This window comes from Rhynchophorus ferrugineus, unplaced genomic scaffold, assembly GCF_030347505.1.
Source record: "Rhynchophorus ferrugineus isolate W39M unplaced genomic scaffold, kcgeb_rfMv2 rfM5, whole genome shotgun sequence".
NCBI classification, from domain to species: Eukaryota; Metazoa; Arthropoda; class Insecta; order Coleoptera; family Curculionidae; genus Rhynchophorus; species Rhynchophorus ferrugineus.
The window spans coordinates 9,097,451-9,115,922 of NW_027472584.1; the positions used below are offsets into that span (position 1 = coordinate 9,097,451).

The following is an 18,472-nucleotide window of genomic DNA, read 5'->3' on the forward strand; positions in this document are numbered from 1 at the left end:
AAAATATGATAAATCGAAACGGTTGTGATCTGGTACGGCTGTTGATATCTTCCGGTCCAACAGATATCGTTGCTTTGGCACTTGCATGTGGTCTATCGACGACGTGAACAAGCTATTATTCGGACAGGGCTCCCGTAATCGACGCTGTGGGAGGATCGATTGTTCGACGACGTGGTAGCTTATTTTCTTCGACGACGAGACGTTAGCAATTCTGGTACCTCGGCGAAGACATGACGAGTCTACGGTAACTGCAATCGGTACCTAGCTTCTGAAGCTGCTCTGTGACTAATCCGTAGTCACATACGTTATGGTAATTCAGAAAAAACAAATAACGATGGTGTCCGACCGAAGCTGCCCAAAGCCTTTCAAATCAAAATGTCTGCCATTATGACGGAGACGGCGAGCGAAGGAAGACATTATGATTTAAACATAGCGCCGAAAGAAATGTTTAGCCGAGACGCTGATGATTAAACAGTGATGTAAAAATATCTATGAGTTCAAAAGATTGTGAAAGAAAATTTTGACAAAAAATTAAAAAAAAATTAATTGGAAATAATGAAATGAATAGGAATAAAATGAAAAGGAATATTGAAGGTAAAATCGAAAACGAATCGAATTAAAAATATTTAAAATTTTGAAACAGAAAATATAACGGCCACGTAAAATACACCATGTTGCACGTACCCTCCATTCACGAGTCCAAACCCAATTTTGCGAAAGATCACGTCGGGGTCACCACTTTAGGGTAAATGATGTGGCTCGGTGAATGGAGGTAAAACGAAATGAAACAGTGTGTTTACATTATGTGACCGTTATTTATTGGCAATATAAAAAAAAGGATGGCAGCGGTGTTACCTGGAGACGAGGCTTGGGCAGTCGATGGTGGCACGTCTAAATCAAACGAGGGTTGAGCACTGAGTGAATCGAAATACCCTTCAATAACATCCCTGATAAACGTCTCGGGGTTGCCGCCAGCTATTCGTTCTCGGGTTCTAGTTGGCGCTGCTGGCACCCCGCCCGTGTTCAACATCTGGGATTATATTTCTGGGTATTTTGTAGACCGTTATTCCACGATGTAAAATTCGACATGCCTCAAGGTCGCCACAGAATTAAATACATATGTTTTTTAGTTAGTCCTAACCCTCAATAGATGCGTGTAAATGGATAAAAAGGAATTTCGCGTGTTGATAAAATATTGCTTTTTGAAAGGAAGAAATACACTTGAAGCAAAAACTTGGCTTAATGCCGAATTTCCGGACACGGCCCCAGGAAAATCAACCATCAAGGATTGGTATGCTAAGTTTAGACGTGGTGAAATGATCACCGAAGACGGTGAACGCAGTGGACGCCCATAAGAGGTTGTTACCGACGAAAATATTTAAAAAATCCAGAAAATGATTTTGAATGACCGTAAATTGAAATTGAATTAAATAGCAGACACTCTAAAGATATCAACTGAACGTGTACATCATATCATTCATGAATATTTGGGTATGAGAAAACTGTGTGCAAAGCGGGTGCCGCGCGAGCTCACTTTTGACCAAAAACAACGACGAGTTGATGATTCGGAACAGTGTTTGAAGATGATCAAGAGTAATAAACCCGAGTTTTTGCGTCGATATGTGACAATGGATGAAACATGGCTCCATCATTTCACTCCGAAGTGCAATCTAAAGTCATCCGAGTGGACTGCACATGATGAATCCGCTCCAAAGCGTGAGAAAACGCAACAGTCGGCTTGCAAGGTTATGGCGACTATATTTTGGAATGCGCATGGAATAATTTTTATTGACTACCCTGAAAAGGAAGGACCATCAACAGCGACTATTATATAGTGTTATTGGACCGTTTGAAGGACGAAATCGCTGAAAAACGGTCACATTTGAAGAAAAAGTGCTGCTTCACCAAGACAATGCACCATGTCAAAAATGCATAAATTGGACTTCAAATTGTTTCCTTATCCACCGTATTCTCGGTGATCGACGAAACTGAGGCCTATTTTGAAGCAAAGGACAAATCGTACTACAAAAATGGTATCGAAAAGTTGGAGGGTCGCTATAATCAGTGTATCACCCTTGAAGGGAATTATGTTGAATAAAATAAACTAATTTTGCCAAAAAAAAAATTGTTTTACTATGGTAGGCCGGCAATTTTTCAATTGACCTTTTTTGTTGAAATTAACACAAACTAAATGACGCAGCTTGATTAAAATCCCACCGTAGTCTTATTGATAAAAGGCAAGTGAGGGCAGCAGTGATGCATTTAAAAATACTGGGCGCGAAATTCAATAAGTCACTGACAAAACAAACTGCCCTCGTATTATTACATAACTGAAATATAATCCGGAATGACGTCGATACAGTTGTAATGAGATTAATTAAATAAAGATGCGGTCCTAATGTTATTAGTAAATAAAAACGAAAATTCCTTTTCCGATGCGTTCTTATAGCGATTCAGTTTTTATAACTAGCTGAAGCAAGCGTCAAACATAACAAAGCAAATATGTTAGAATGTTGTGTAATTCGTGATTTAGAATTCATAAGGCATTGCCAAAAAGTATTTGCTTTAAAGATAATTAAATCTAAAAAGGAAATATCCTTCAATCACACACAGTATTTAGGCTAAGGTCGTATGTCTTCTACTAAATATTCTACCAATATTATTGGTTAGTTTGGCGACCTTCGAAGGTTAGAATACAAACATTTTTTTCACAACTTGGTAGTATTCAATGTAATGTTTAATTTTATTATATGTTTAGTGTCATATTTTATGCTATTAATGATTATGTTGTAATAGACACGAGTTATAATGATGTCATTTTGTACAAGTCTACATTCAACGCATGCGGACATAATTTTGTAAATTAAGTTTTTATCATTATAAGATGCTTGTATTGTTAATGTTTTCATCATTCTAGGAAATAGACGTTTTTTTTATATCGATGTAGTCATCATTGAAGGGATTTTTTTAATTATTAGCTTTATTGTGCAAACAGAAATTTGTTTCCGCTATCACTATTTCATTTCTCTTTTGGCTCTCTTTGTTATTGCATCTTACATTAAATATTCCTAATACAGTCTTAATTTTTAAATTATTTTTTTACTGTCCTGTTTTTATATCCTATTTTAGTTACATCAATATACAAAGTGGGAGATAAATACATAAGTATGTATTTCTCAAATTAATATTAAACTAGACTACTTAAACTAAAGATAAGAGACTATTTAAAACTAAAGTTTAACATACACTATACTAGTTCATGTGGTTGGGTTCGCTTCAAACTTCTGATTTCCTGCGCATTATAGTAGTATATAGTATAGTAGTAGCTGTATTACTTCCACGTTGCTATGATTTAGTAACTTTATTTCATGTTTTAATATTTGATGTTTTCTGCAACTCCATATGTGCACCCTGTAAGACCAAATAGTCTTTATAAATGACTAATAAACCAATCGCTTTCTTTCCCAATCTTTCGACTAATCAGTACAGTTCTTGAGTGTAATGTGTTCTGCTTTTTGTCTAACATGATGTTAACTTTTGAGGTCTGTGAACAAATCATATTCGCTGGATGCTAAATATGGCTAATACAGTGCATCAGAAATAGAAACATGCTATTAATCTTTCACTGTCAGTATTTCCTGAAGTATCCAACTCAATTGAATAGTGATCATCCAGAATGATTATATAATCAATTACCATTACTAACATGGTAATTAACACTCGATCGCTATTATTTTTTACCATTATTTTAAAATATAATCACTGTAACTCATTATGTTATAACCGAAATATCTTATTATTAGTATATATAAATATTATGCGGTATTATTTATGCAAAAAATATAATATATATGTCTAACGAGCTTATATACATCAATATTTAATTAAAATAAATGCGACATTGTATTTCAGCAATGAAAATTTTTATAAATATATCATCTTATTAATTTATTTTAAATTTAATATGTTAAAAAAATAGAAGTTCTACCCAGGTGATATTAATTATATTGGGACATCGATGGTGGCCTTCTATTTCAATTATAATATAATATAAAGTAATAAGGAGGTTTGATGTTTTGAGTATTCTGTTTACCAACTAGAGTTTATCCGGACTAGACCTATTGCTTAACATAAGCATTAAGCTGCAGAGTAATCAACTTGGAGAATACACCCGATCTTAGCCAACCTGGCTCCTAGCATGACTGAATTTTCTTTTTCTGGTTTACACTCTTCCTTATGAACAATCACAAACATAAATTTATGACCGTGTCCCAACAGGATTCGAACCCACGACTATCGCAACAATAGGAGGACCATCTTGTCGCCTTGCCCGCAGCGCCAACCAAACCGGCAAATGTGTATATTATTATTTTTAAAAGTATTACATGGCATTAGCCATTACTTTTCAATTATCTTTCTGGGAGCATTTAGTTGATTTTATTTCAACCACATCTTGAAATCAGCAGCAGTGAATCCCTAGTAGAGAAGCAGAAAATATATATCGATATTTTCTGAACGAATAATCGATATTTTGGCCGATGTATCGATATTTTTTCAGAATAAATTAAATACAATTTTTAATAAACCTTTAAAATTGGTAATTTTAGTGCTTAATTTTAAAGGTTCTCACTATTTTTATTTTTTCTTCGATATTTTTTAAAATATTGATATATCGAGCTATCGATACTTTTTTCAGTCGCCAACATCCCTAATCCCTAGCATCGATCAGAGGAATGCATAACGAAAGGGGCTAATGTCTGGTAAACACGACGGGTATTAGTTCTCAATTAAGTATTTCCTCATTTGATTAAGCGTTATAGTGTTGCATAACCACTTTGTCACATCTCTGCATGTGTTATGTTTTTTAAATGTTCGGCTGAAACACATCAATTACTGCACGCTCTACTTCTCTGAATTAAATAAAGAAAAGTGTTAAATATATGACTTGTCTCGATACAAGAGCCAGCATAGAAAGGAGGAAGAAAAGTTAGTAGAGGGCGCTGTGACTTGTATCGAGTTGGTATAAATTACCAGGGATCAAAATAAAGTTACTCTTTTGCTCCAAGGCCATAAGTGGTGTATTCATTCTGTCCCGTCCCGAATTATAAGTGATTTGTAAAAAAAAGTACGGTATTACAATATATAAAATGTTATCTATTAACCGACTGAAAAAAAAATCGTAAAATAGTGAAACTGAAGGAAGGTTATTCCGAAGTCATTAACAATATCTATATTACTATTTGGTCATGACTTGAAAAACGTTTAAAAAAACATACTAAGATTTCAAGGACACTTACATATGATTTTAAATGCATCTGAAATGAACTAAATGCCCAAAATATGTCTTCATAACTATTCTCACCTCTATTAACTAACCACTTTCAAAGTGTTTCTTTTACGTCTCATTTTACGAACTAAGGGATTATCTGGACTGAACCAACAGTTTAACGTGGGCTCTGAACCACGGGCCTCAGCATTAAGCCTACCGACTGGCCAGTGACCAATTTTAGAAATCATCCTAGAAGACATCTGGTCTTACCCAACCTGGTTACTGGCGTGACTGGGATTATTTTCCTTGTCGGATTTTAAACTCTTGCCTAGGACATTCACAAATATTAAATAGTCATAAACATAAATTTGCAATCATGCCCCAGCAGGATTCGAACCCGCGACTATCGCAATACTGCGCCACCAAGCCGGCTTTTCAGAGTGTTGTTCACGTATTATTAGTAGACATACTAAAATGCATTTTATTTGGACAAAATTAATTATGATTTACTCTAAATAAAATGTAGTAAAATGATAACTACTTTAAGGAGGATCAGATAATTCTTAACGCTACGAATTACTACGATTACAATACCTTAAATGAAAGTTTTAAGCAAATTCTCGTTAAGAATAATATAATTAATATAATGTTCAAATAATTAAATGCTACAAAATATCTATGCTCGTCGCGTCTGGCGCTAATTTAAAGTAATAAAATACTTGTGAAGTAATAAAACTCACATTGGTGAAATTAACTAAATTAACTTAATGACGAATCTTCCAAAATCACTACTATTATTTACGGATAAAATGAGAACGTTCCGAAGCTTATAAACCAATTAAACTTCGAAAGGCCGAATCTCGTGATTAAAATGTATAGAGAATCCTCGACAAGTTTCTGAATAACTTGTTAAGGTCGGCAATAATAGACTCAGGATAACTTTGCATTATTCAGATGGCACAGAAATATCTCTTTGTTAACAGCAGTAAGATGGTGTTTGTTGTAGTGTTAGTTCATTGAGTGGTTATCAGTCTAGTGTTTAGTTTGTTACGTGAATTTATTCTTGAGGTTGGTGATGTAATAAATAATCTGTGCTAAATAAATTGGAACGAAACAAATATCTATTAAGAAATCGAACAGAATAGACTTAATAAATGTGCTTATCGTATTTTATTAATTTGAGTTATGATCAGTGTTCATCGATTTTAATTAGCTAATAGCAGCCTAGTATGGAACTATTAGCATACAATGTTGACATTTTAGTATATGTGCAGTGCTTTAAACTACATAACTAACTACATCATGAAAAAACACCACTGTGATAGAAAGCATAACTTTTAAAATATCAGGTATATTTTTTTATTTAACTAATAATAGATAGATCGTTTTCTCCAGGATATTTAATTGCATTTTACATTAGATCAAGAGAAAATATTAAGAGAATGTTTTAAAGTAACATGAATATTTTTTATTAAATCCTAAAATAATTCAAATACTCTGTCCAATTACTAAACAGAATAATTAATGAACACTTCATATGCAATAAATATGTTTGTTAAAAATTAAAGAAAATTCGCTCGATTGTTCTAATCCCAGTGCTTTAATCCTTTAAGATAATGTTAAATGCGTTAAATAAATATGATAACGACTGCTGTACTATTAGTCGGTTAACATATCACATTTTAATAATTTAAAAAATACTTTGTGTGTTTTTTGTCATATACGTATATAATGATAATAAACAAAACAATATAATCATTGTGGTGTACTTGTTCATGAAAGTTTGATCCAACTGTATCTCCCGGTAATTATTGAAATTCTTAAATGTTTCAGAACTTGAGTGAGTTGCCACATATTTTATTCATATTATAGCCGTCACCAATTATATATTTAATTAATATTCAAATGTGTATTAAATTTATTTGTGTAAAATCTTAATGTTATTGGATCAAATATGAACTTGAGATTTGTTTTATTATTTCTATACCTAGATATATTGGAAATTAAAAATTTTCAGGTATGTAAAGCAGTTAAGCCGTCTACAAAAGCCAACTCTGATGATGTAATTCGCACTTTAAAGAAATACTTGTAAACACGTTGTCATGGCTAAATTTTTACCATTCAGGACAAGACATTTGATCCAGAAAAACATTTTTATTAATACTCGTAAGTTACAAATATAACACTACAAAATAGATGATTTTATATCAGTAGATTTATCTTCTTGTTGGGATATTGTTTTAGAATTATGTTTGGGAAATAAATAACCAAAGCTTGAATCAACATCTATGTTCATATTGTACTCTTCGTTTGGATTTACTCTTCACTCCTTTAAAGAACTCCATATTGATTGACTTGAACTGTTTACCATTGGTATAAATATATAACCTGTAACATAAAAATAAATTATTAATTAGTTATCTAATAAAATTATTTTCACAATTCTATTAAATATAAAATCCTAATGGTGATTTTGCTTCAAAACATAATATCAATGTAGTTATGTACAATTTTTATTAACATATTTTTTTCTCACAATATTTGTAGGCAAATCTCATATTAATTCATATTGTGCGATTTTTCGTAATTATTTTAATTTATTTATTTATTTAATATATAATATAAATATATATAATAAAATATATATAAAATTATTTTTATTTAATACATTGCTTAGTGTAAAAGAAAAAGTATTTTGTAAATTCGAATGGACCGAAAGTAGAACGAGAGTAGATTTATTTTTCAACTTATAATAGGCAGTTTCTACTATTTTTTTTACTATAATATTCAAAGGTTATATTTAAGAAAATAATCAACATTTGCTATTCAATACATTGAAATAAAAATGTTCAATCTATTGATCTATCTATATGAAATTTCGGAATTAACGATGAATAAAATTATACATCCCCCATTAGAAATATGAAGGAATGTAACAAAAATTGCACACTAATAACAAATAAACACTTCAACCAAAAAAAAAACAAAAAAGATATTACATAACACAACAGTTTTTATGTTCAAGATTGCAGTCATCAACTGTTGAAATTAAAGTTTTGGAGACTTTGAAATTTCGTTTTATTTTTTCAGTTGTTTTTTATCGCTTCTGATAATTCCGAGATATTCGAATGTATGATAATTCGAACAGAGATTAAATGATTACATTATCATGTGGTGTTATATTACTTCAAGTGCTCAATGCGTTGCAAATCCACCGTACCGAAATATAAATCTAAAGTGATAAATTGTGACAAAATGCTGAAAGAGTGGGATGGAAGAGAATATCAGGCTAAATATGGTTTTGAATTATTATTTATATATATTATTTTTCCCGTTTAACAGGTTAAACATAATTATAAATAACATAATAACAGGTTAAACATAAACATAATTTAAATATTTATTAAATTTTTAGTGTTAGTATAATACGCAGTATATATAGATTGAAAGATATTTACCCTATTCAAAATATATTTCATATAACGGAGTACATAAAATTAATATTCTGTCAATTATCATTTTATAATAAGTAATCTAATATATAAAAACTACAGATTTCGTTGAGTACATACGTAAACTTATGCATCAGCTTGTTGTAAGTAAAGCCAAGCCAAATAATACTTGAAAGAGTTCATATGAATACAAAACAAAACCAAAACAATGCTTAAGCTGTGGTTGAAATTAAAAGAGCTTCTCAGAAAATATAATTTGTAAATCGCCCGTCTTATGTTAACACATGTTTCTCGTTCAGTTTCAAACGACCCCAGCATTTCTTGTTTGATTTTTTTACATTGAACAGTTACTACAGTGAGTTACAAAGTTATGAGTTGCGAGTAGTATGCTAATAATTTTTAGTTGACGTAAACATATACAAAAAGCTGGATCAATGAAATTATGACCGATCTAAAAACAAATATCTGTCAATCACAATCATTTTCGCCATTATAGTTCTTTTTTATTAACATTATATAATTAGCTATGCAAAATGGCAATTTTGTATGCATGCGGTGGTAGTTGATTTTAACTAATTCCTAACCGTTTGATTTGTGGATTTTTTCAACCATGACTAATTTTATTTTGCGTAAAGCTATTGTATTGCAATAAGTAATTGCAAGTAAATAGGTAATTTATTAGGCTGTTCACTATAAAATGTGTGTTTATGTCAAACTTAATTGTTTTAATTTAAACAATTCTACGTGTCTTATCCAAAACGATTGCATAATTTCCATTATGCCAACTAACTGTTTTTTATTTGCTAATTATATTAATTTTTGTTGACACAATAATTAAAAAATTGTATTATATTAAAAATATTATTATTATTTTAATATTATTTTTTATGATCAACCTCTTTGGATTTTTCCTATACTATATGTCCTATAGTATAACATTGGCCATCATGGAAATTATAGATAATATTAGGAAAACTACTAGAACACGCGAGAGGAAGAAGTAAGATGTGTTCTGAGAAAATCATCATTATTCAGACGAGAGTACTTCTTGGCAGTGGTGTACAATTCCTGTGCTTCTATTAGTCAGCCTATTCATTAAAAATATTTTTACTAACAATATATTTATTGAAAATTAATTTTATTTAATTATAGTACGTCTTTTGTTACAGATTTTAAAATACAAATGTACTACATAGTTTTTGTTTTTACGGCTATAATATTCTCACAAACCATAATTCCTTTGTGATTTTTTCATTGAAAATCAATGTCACATCTTTCCGTAACCACCATATTCGCCTCCGTTGGATTTTTGATCATTCTCAACTCAAACAATCACTTCGAGAATATCGTGTTAAGTTGATCCAGGGATATTCGAAAAACGTTAACGCAAATGCATTTTAAGCGAGAGGACGGTTCTCCTACTGTTGCGATAGTTGCGGGTTCGAATCCTGCCGGGACATGGTCGTAAATTTGTTTGTGATTGTCCAAAAGGCAAAACTGCACGGAAAATGATCCCACGCCACGCCAGTAACCAGGCTGGTTAAGACCGGATGTCTTCTGGGATGATTTTCAAAGTCTGATGTCTAAGTCACTGGTTAATCGGTAGGCTTAATGTCGAGGACCTTAGTTCGAAGCCCGTAGTACGTTAAGCAGTAGTAGGTCCAGTCTAGATGAAACCTAGTTGGTAAAAAGGAAAGTTTAACATATAACAAAAAAAATTACTTTATCAAAGGGGGTTCAGAGCTTATGTTTTTTTATCACAGTAGTGTATTGGTAGTATCTACTGTATATTTATATTTAACGAACTAACATATAAATTTATTCCTTCTTATTTACTTAAGGTAAATAACGTGTCAGGTATAACGTAATGCATTTAGTCAACGAAGTTTATACTCAGTATATTTTTTATGACTATTTACACATCTGGTCAAGGTTAGTACAATATCTTTTTAAATTTAACATAAATATTTAATTACATGGATATAACAGGTTAATTCTAAAGTATGACATTGAATTATGATTGCTAAGTACTAAGATTTGTCAGCTTGCTAATTAAAATTACGTTCAATATCATATTGTTGTGTACATTTATATTTATCTTCTTTGCTATTTCAATATATTATCACAATATTAACGATTTTTGCTATTATTTATCTTGGGCTATACTTGTATTATAGGTTCATTTTTTTGCTAATCTATTATAAGTAAGTTATATATTGAAACATATACAACACCGGCTTAATTTTGGAAATATCCTCTATATTTCCCATGACCTTACATTATTTTTTGCTGTAATGTTTTGGAGTCTTCATCCAAAAGAGGTGCTTCTTGGGTCATAACAAATGGTAATAGGATGCAGTCATACCTGGTGCACATTCGAGTCGGCAAGCAACTTAGGGCCAAGCGTTGTCAGGCAGTAATATGATTTGCTTGCTTCCTTGCCTTTAATGACCTCTTTTATCAGATCAGACTTTTCTTTTAATTTGTTCTATAGTTGTAACGTTCCATATTTCCCATTCGGCCAGTTTTCGGGAATTTGTAAATCCATTGATGTCCTACCAGATACATAGAATAACGTTCTTTAAGTTGATGTAATGTTTTATCATCAATATACTGGGTGGACTGAAATCCACTACTAGGTGCCATGTACCAATTTTACTTCAGTATCCTTACTTTAGATAGAACGATAGTACTATTATAATAGACACTCCAAAATGTATATATATATATATATATATATATATATATATATATATATATATATATATATATATATATATATATATATATATATAATAGCTGAAGCCTTCGTATAGTTTTAGCAAATATGGCGGTATTATAATCACTTTAGAATCCATGTCCACTCTCAAAGATTTTCCTTGTTTTGGAGTTTATAGCAATATTGAACAGAAGTAGAGAAGCCTTCATTGTTTATACCTTCTTGGTGGACTCTACTGATCTAATTTTACAATTATTTTAATTTTAGTTTCGATCAAAAAACTAACCGTTACAGTTAAAGTAATTTATCTAAACGTTAATCATGAATGTAAATAATTCTTAGAAAAAATAGGTATTAAAAAATAACGACCACAGAGAAACAAAAAGTGTTCATATACTATTATACTTCGTTGGTTATCTTTGACCTGTTTAAATACTTTTAAGCTAAATAAAACTAGTCTATCTAGTTTCTTAATTATCCAATATCAGACTTTTTTTGCAAAACTAGTCTAGGTTAGGTTAACGTAAAGCTAACAAATTACTAATATTTATATATTGGTTTCTTCGACTCTTTACTACTAATACTTTCTATGATTCACACTTTCTATCTAACAGATCAATATCAATAGACAGAGAAGTTTGTAAGAAAATTGATAATTTTGGTTGTAATAACGGCATACAACAATTGACATTCTTTAATATTTATACTCCTCATTTCTAAGATTTGCAATTCACACACACTGATCGTGATAATTATTAAACCTTGATTTGATTAATAATCGAAAACGTCTTGTTTTATGTTTCCCACTTAACATATCCTGTGTTATATTTTCCTTTACTGATAACTGTAGTTCAATAAAATTAGAAGAGAGAAAAAATGAATGCTGCGAAATACCATACCACGTTATATTATCGATTTAGAAAGTGAACGCAATATTTGTTTTTGTGTTAAAATTAAGGAAGTTTTGTAGAGTCTACTCCACATGTACACATAACAATATCTTTTTAATTCTGTGTCAAGGCCTTCGACAAGGCCATTGCCAATTTGGAAGGCGTTACATTGACTCCTCTGTAAAAGTTTCTTAAATTTTATATGCTTTTTGAATGATGAAAATATGTTATATTTACTTATTCTTAATAAGTATATTTAGTAATAAAATGATTTTTGTTTCAGGTATGGGGGTGCCATGGCTATCCCAAGTGCGTTGTTTGCACTTGGCATTTGCCTTTACTGTTGTGATACTGGTTTTCTTTTTATTTTCTTTAAACCCGTCAACACTAAAGCCAACTATGCCACCGACAAGATCGTTCCTTTTATCAGAAACACGTATGCTCCAAGGTAACATTAGTTTCCCTGGTGTGCACAATGGCACATCATCAGAAGTGCCCCCACTATTCCAAGTTTCGGATCACCTGAATCATACAACCAACGTACATACACCTACGCTTGATTTGACTCAAGGTGTGCCTGCTCAATTCATTTACGAAGCTGGTCATATTGATGTCAGTGCTGACTTGTGTCCAGATTTGGGTAAAAACGTTAAGCTTTTAATTGCTATCACGTCCGCACCCAGCCATGACAGTGCCAGAGAAGCCATCCGCAAGACTTGGGGTTCTTTTGCCAACCGAAAAGACGTTGCTATAGCCTTTGTATTAGGATCAATAGCTAATGAAACTATAAATAAGAAACTTGAAGAAGAACAAAATATATATGGTGATATTATTAGGGGAAAATTTATAGATACATACGACAATCTCACTCTCAAAAGTATCTCTATAATGGAATGGGTAGATAATTACTGCCCAAAAGCGGGGTTTGTACTTAAAACAGATGACGATATGTTTATTAACGTATCCCGATTATTGGCATTTATTGCAAAACACAAAACTGAACAACAGACTATTTACGGCCGTTTAGCTAAAAAGTGGAAGCCAATTAGAAATAAAAAATCGAAATATTACATTTCCCCACAGCAATACAAGCCGCCTGTATTTCCAGATTTCACAACGGGTCCTGCATATCTATTACCCGCGAATTTAGCAAAACAGTTATATTTATCAGCTTTAAACCACACTTACCTTAAGTTAGAAGATGTTTTTCTTACTGGCATTGTAGCCAATGATCTTAAAATCAAAAGGGTGCATGCTCCCGAATTCCTAAATAAAAGGGTTCCACTAACCCCGTGTAACGTTCAAAAAGACATTAGTATTCATATGGTAAAAAGTGCGGAAGAATTCGATTTGTGGAAAAAACTTCACGAAATAGCCAAGTGTAAAAAGTGATATTGAGATAGGTGAAAATTTTTCAAGAAATGTTTATTATATGAATAGTTACTTATTTGTTAACAGTATTTATTTTATATTAAATTATTTTCAATTTATATCTTTGATTGTATTTCTGAACAAATTTAGCAAGATTATAAACAATTTATTAATGAAACAAATATATATCTATTAATGTAATAAAGCTGTGAATTTTTCTCATAAGTATTATATACATTCGTGTACTTAAATATAAGAATGTACAATTTAAAAATATTTCTTAACCGATATTAAAGAATTAAATATAAAATAAAACTTTAATAATCTTAATATTGACACAAAATTATCCATTTTTATATTCCTATATAATTTGTTGGCATATTTAGTATGATCAATTTAAATGGATTCATCTTAAATATTTAATTATATTTGTTTGTAACAAATAATATCTTATTGAAATGTACAGTGCTTTGTATCTGAATATTAATCGCTAATATTTTTTTATCTTAAATTTAGGGGTTGTTTCAAAACAAATATAATTAATTATGAATCTTTTTAAATGTACATAATTGAATTTAAAATTTTCTTTATATTGTGACAAAACGTTATATACAAGTAAAATCTAATTACAAAATCTTCTTTTTATTACCTCTCCAAATTACTTTAATCATATAATATAATTTAACTTTTATTTAAAAAAAGTCTTATTCAATCCCCATCCTTATATTTCCTATTACTTGATATATTAATCACACTTTTGTAAACTATTCAACCATTTTATCACAATTAACTTTTATTGCTCTTTGAGTTATAACATACATATATATATACACTAATACCTTAAATTACATAGTTGCAAATACATTCAACTACATTATTTTTATGTTAATCATTGATCAAGAAAAAAATTACAAAATATTTATAAAATCCAACAAAATTTACTACTTCTTTTATTCAACCTATTATCATGCACATCTACAAAAAAACATTAACTTATTTATTTGGGGCTTTAAACATGTGTTAGAATCATAATATATTATATAATAACGTGACAAAAATCAAACAAAATATTATTGACTTGAAAATAATATACTTTTTATTGACTAATATACCTTTAGTGGTATAAAGAATAGACAATTTAAATTATTACAGATTAAACCAACTACATATTTCCATTTAAATGTACCTTATATACATTTGTGAAATTAAAATGAAGTTTCATATAAGTACATAAAAGAAGTCATATATTAACAAATTACATATTTTCACGCTTTGCAAAGTTAATTAATTAAAATGATTACTATTTACTATATATACCAAACAGGTTGTTTTATAATTCCAAGATAAACACTAAGGTAGTGTAATATGTTACTTTAAAAAATAAATTAAATTGTTCAATCAGATAAAGAAACCTAAAATTCTTTAAAGTCTAAGGAATTTGACTAAGCAGAAATCATTTTAATTTATATTGATAATACAATCATTTTTCCACAATGTTAAGGCATATTAGTTAATAATACATTTTAACGTTAACAAAACTATATCCAAATTACGTAAACTGTCTAAAACTTACATTTTTAGCTGTATTACTTAAGTAAATATTCTTTATATGTATAGTTATTCAATTTGATTGAATAATTCGCATTGTACAGAAATTTCAATATACATTTTTAATGGGTATCAATAAGCGTTATTTAAGCTGTTTGGTTACATAAATATATATTTTTTCATAAAAACTCTACAAATTTTAGTACTATGTGGTAGAAATATTTGCAGAAAAATTGCTTTTTTTCAAAGCTATATAACATTCCACTGTTACATTCAGTTTAAAATAATGACGCTTAGTTGACAAACAAAAAATATACTCTTTTAGATAATATACAAGTGATGCCAAATGCCCTTCAATTAGCTATTATAATAAAACATATATACATGCTTGCCAAAGGTAATAATAGACTGGATACATAACTTTTTACAATACCATTCTCATGTTAATATTATCCAAATAAAATGTTAAAAATCAAAGGAACACATATTGACATAAAGTTGTTAGACATGTTAGGAAGCTTTTAGTGATAATAATACATCAGCTGATTTGTCGGGGTCCTAATCAAAAAAAAAAAACTTAGAAAATAAGTGAACCATTATTACTTTCAATTCCAATTTTAAGATAAACTATTCCCTAGTGTCTTCATTTGGTATTGGGACATATACAAAAGAATCAACTTCTTCCAATACTAATTCTGAAATAAGTTCATTAAACATTAAATATTAATTAAATGAAATTAATTAATTGCTATAGTAACCTTATAGATCACTTTTTAACTACATTAGGCTTGTACAAATGTAATATATAAATAGTGTATACATTTGTAACACTTAGCGTACGTGATAAAACCCTACATTTTTTAATAAATGTTCTCAGAATACATCACCTCTTAAGATGCTCTACATAACACTCAAATAATCCAAAAATAAGATATATAAAATAAGAAATATAATGATTTGTATTCAAGAATATGTAATATACTTCTGTACAAACCTAATAATATTAATATATATAATACTTGTACATACCTCTCCATTTTTCCACTGGGTAATTAATAGTTTCTTCACTTTGATCAAAAGGAGCTGAAACAGGTTCATCATTTGGATCTGCATAAGATGCCAAGTATGGATGTGCTAGGGCTTGTTCAGCTGTTATACGCTTTTCACTATCTATTTCCAGCATAAGACTGAGCAAATCAACAGCTTTTGTATTTGCTCCATAAAAATATTGGTAAAGATTTTTCTTATGCATGGTTTTTTGGGACTTAATATAAATTCTGGCCTAAAAAGTAAGTATGTAAAACAACTATATAAAATATATATGGCAACTAACACTTTCAGAGGTAATTCTGTTCATAAATTCTTCACTAGGTGTTCCTAAAATTTCCATTATTAGATTGAGCTGATGTATATCTATACATATTGTCAAGAAAAATCAACTATCTCTTTATGTTTGATTGATTCATATTGCCTTAAATTATCTTAAAATTATTATAAAGAGGATACGATCAGTTCCAGGAAAAAGTGTTTTTCCAGTCATAAGCTCTGCCATTATACAGCCAACAGACCAAATATCCACAGTTTGATTATAGTGCATCCAGTTCAACATTATTTCTGGAGCTCTATACCATCTTGTAGCTACATAGCCAGTCATTTCTGTTTCCGTAGGCCTTGCTAAACCAAAATCTAAGATTTTCAATTCACAGTCTTCATTTACTGCTATATTAGAAGGTTTGAGGTCCTAAAATTATGATAATATATAAATAGTTAGAAAAATAAATAAATAAATATATAAAATATTGTAATAATCCATACTAATGTACATTTTTCTTACTCTATGAATAATTCCAGCAGAATGAATATATTTTAGGCCTCTTAAAATTTGGTAAACTAAAAATTGAACATGATCGTCTGTAAGTCTTTGAGTTCTAATAATGTTGTTTAAATCTGCTCCCATTAAATGTGTTACTAGATATATCTAAAACCCGGGTAGAAATGAAGAAAATATATAAGTATTTATCATTAATATTTATATTAAGTCTCCATTTACTTAAAATTATAACATACAAAATCTATAATCAGCAATCCTATTATAAAAAATATAACTTACTTGGCTATTATCATGTTTTGGATAGAACACATCTAACAAACCAATTACATTTTCATGGCGCATATGTTTCAACAGCCTCAATTCGCGATATGTTCTTTTTGCATGTACAGCAGTTTGGAATGGACGGGCTAACTTCTTGATAGCAACTTTCTTTTTTGTCTGAGTATCAACAGCAGAACTAAAATATACAATTTATTTTAACACAATATAAGTTCAAAACCGTAAGACATAATTGCTATATTAAGTAGACTAATAACAGCAGCAACTGTGTTGTTATGAAAATGGGGCCATTAAAATATAACATAACCTCATTACAGTTAATTTTCTATTATTCGAATATAAAATGTAATAGGATCCAATATATCTCCTATAGGATAGTTTTTAAATGATAAACTTAATAATAGGTAGGCCTTATGCAAAATAAGAAATGCCATCTACTATAAGTAGGTGTATACATACCAAACTTGGCCGTATGCCCCCGAACCAACTGCAGACAACATTTGGTATCGTAAAGGGACCTCCCATACCGTTTTATTAACTTCGACTTTATGAAAAGTTGTCATTTTCAATAATTCTCTTTACTCAAAAAAATACCTGTCAAATTTCAGGCATTCGGTAAGTTTGCATTAAAGAAGGACGAAATAACACTACCGAAAACTTATCGTAGATCTAGACAACAGAAATAAACATATATAGCCCAGAATACTGAAAAGAGAACGATAATACACGTTGTCCCTAAAAAATACTCGCAAAATGATGATAATCAAATATTTTTGTGTACGTCAACTGGATATTTATGTTGTGCAAAAAAATAGGACAGTATATTTTAGTAAATTAACTTAACAACTTGCTAATAACATGGTAATTAAATAAATTTTAATAAAACTTTTTAACAAATTATTATAGAAAAACAATAATATTAAAACATTGACAAATTTCTAGTTTGCATATTAACGATGATTATAAAATCATTATTATAATAATAAAAATATATATATGTATATATATATATATATATATATATATATATATATATATATATATATATATAAATATATATATATATATATATATATATATATATATATATAGGACACTATATAAGTATTGAAG

The 18,472-nt window shown here is 29.8% G+C and overlaps 2 protein-coding genes across 13 annotated transcripts in view; one reads left to right on the forward strand and one right to left on the reverse strand.

Annotated features, from left to right (window-relative positions):
- The window catches only part of LOC143197672 (beta-1,3-galactosyltransferase 5), a 46,274-nt gene extending 31,939 nt beyond the window's left edge, over nt 1-14,335 (forward strand). For 4 of the 11 annotated variants that reach the window (XM_076406285.1, XM_076406286.1, XM_076406287.1 and 1 more), the window contains 2 exons: nt 7,287-7,435; nt 12,614-14,335. In XM_076406285.1, the coding sequence (XP_076262400.1) occupies nt 7,372-7,435; nt 12,614-13,722 (1,173 nt within the window). In that variant the 5' untranslated portion in view covers nt 7,287-7,371 and the 3' untranslated portion in view covers nt 13,723-14,335. Of the gene's footprint in view, nt 1-846; nt 3,790-6,948; nt 7,110-7,286; nt 7,436-12,613 lie in introns of those variants that run through there. The other 7 variants (XM_076406291.1, XM_076406294.1, XM_076406292.1 and 4 more) reach the window with 4 other exon arrangements.
- LOC143197674 (mitogen-activated protein kinase p38b) lies at nt 7,497-18,214 on the reverse strand. Of its 2 annotated transcripts, none has more exons than XM_076406296.1 (7): nt 17,819-18,214; nt 17,360-17,537; nt 17,084-17,227; nt 16,756-16,990; nt 16,583-16,662; nt 16,279-16,531; nt 7,497-7,657 (listed from the first exon to the last, which is right to left on the reverse strand). In XM_076406296.1, exons 1-7 carry the CDS (start codon nt 17,920-17,922, stop codon nt 7,593-7,595), a joined length of 1,059 nt encoding a protein of 352 aa, XP_076262411.1. In that variant the 5' UTR covers nt 17,923-18,214; the 3' UTR covers nt 7,497-7,592. The 2 variants fall into 2 exon arrangements, with proteins under 2 accessions (XP_076262411.1, XP_076262410.1); XM_076406295.1 differs by lacking the exon at nt 7,497-7,657 and adding an exon at nt 14,477-15,944.
- Nucleotides 18,215-18,472: the final 258 nt, after the last annotated feature.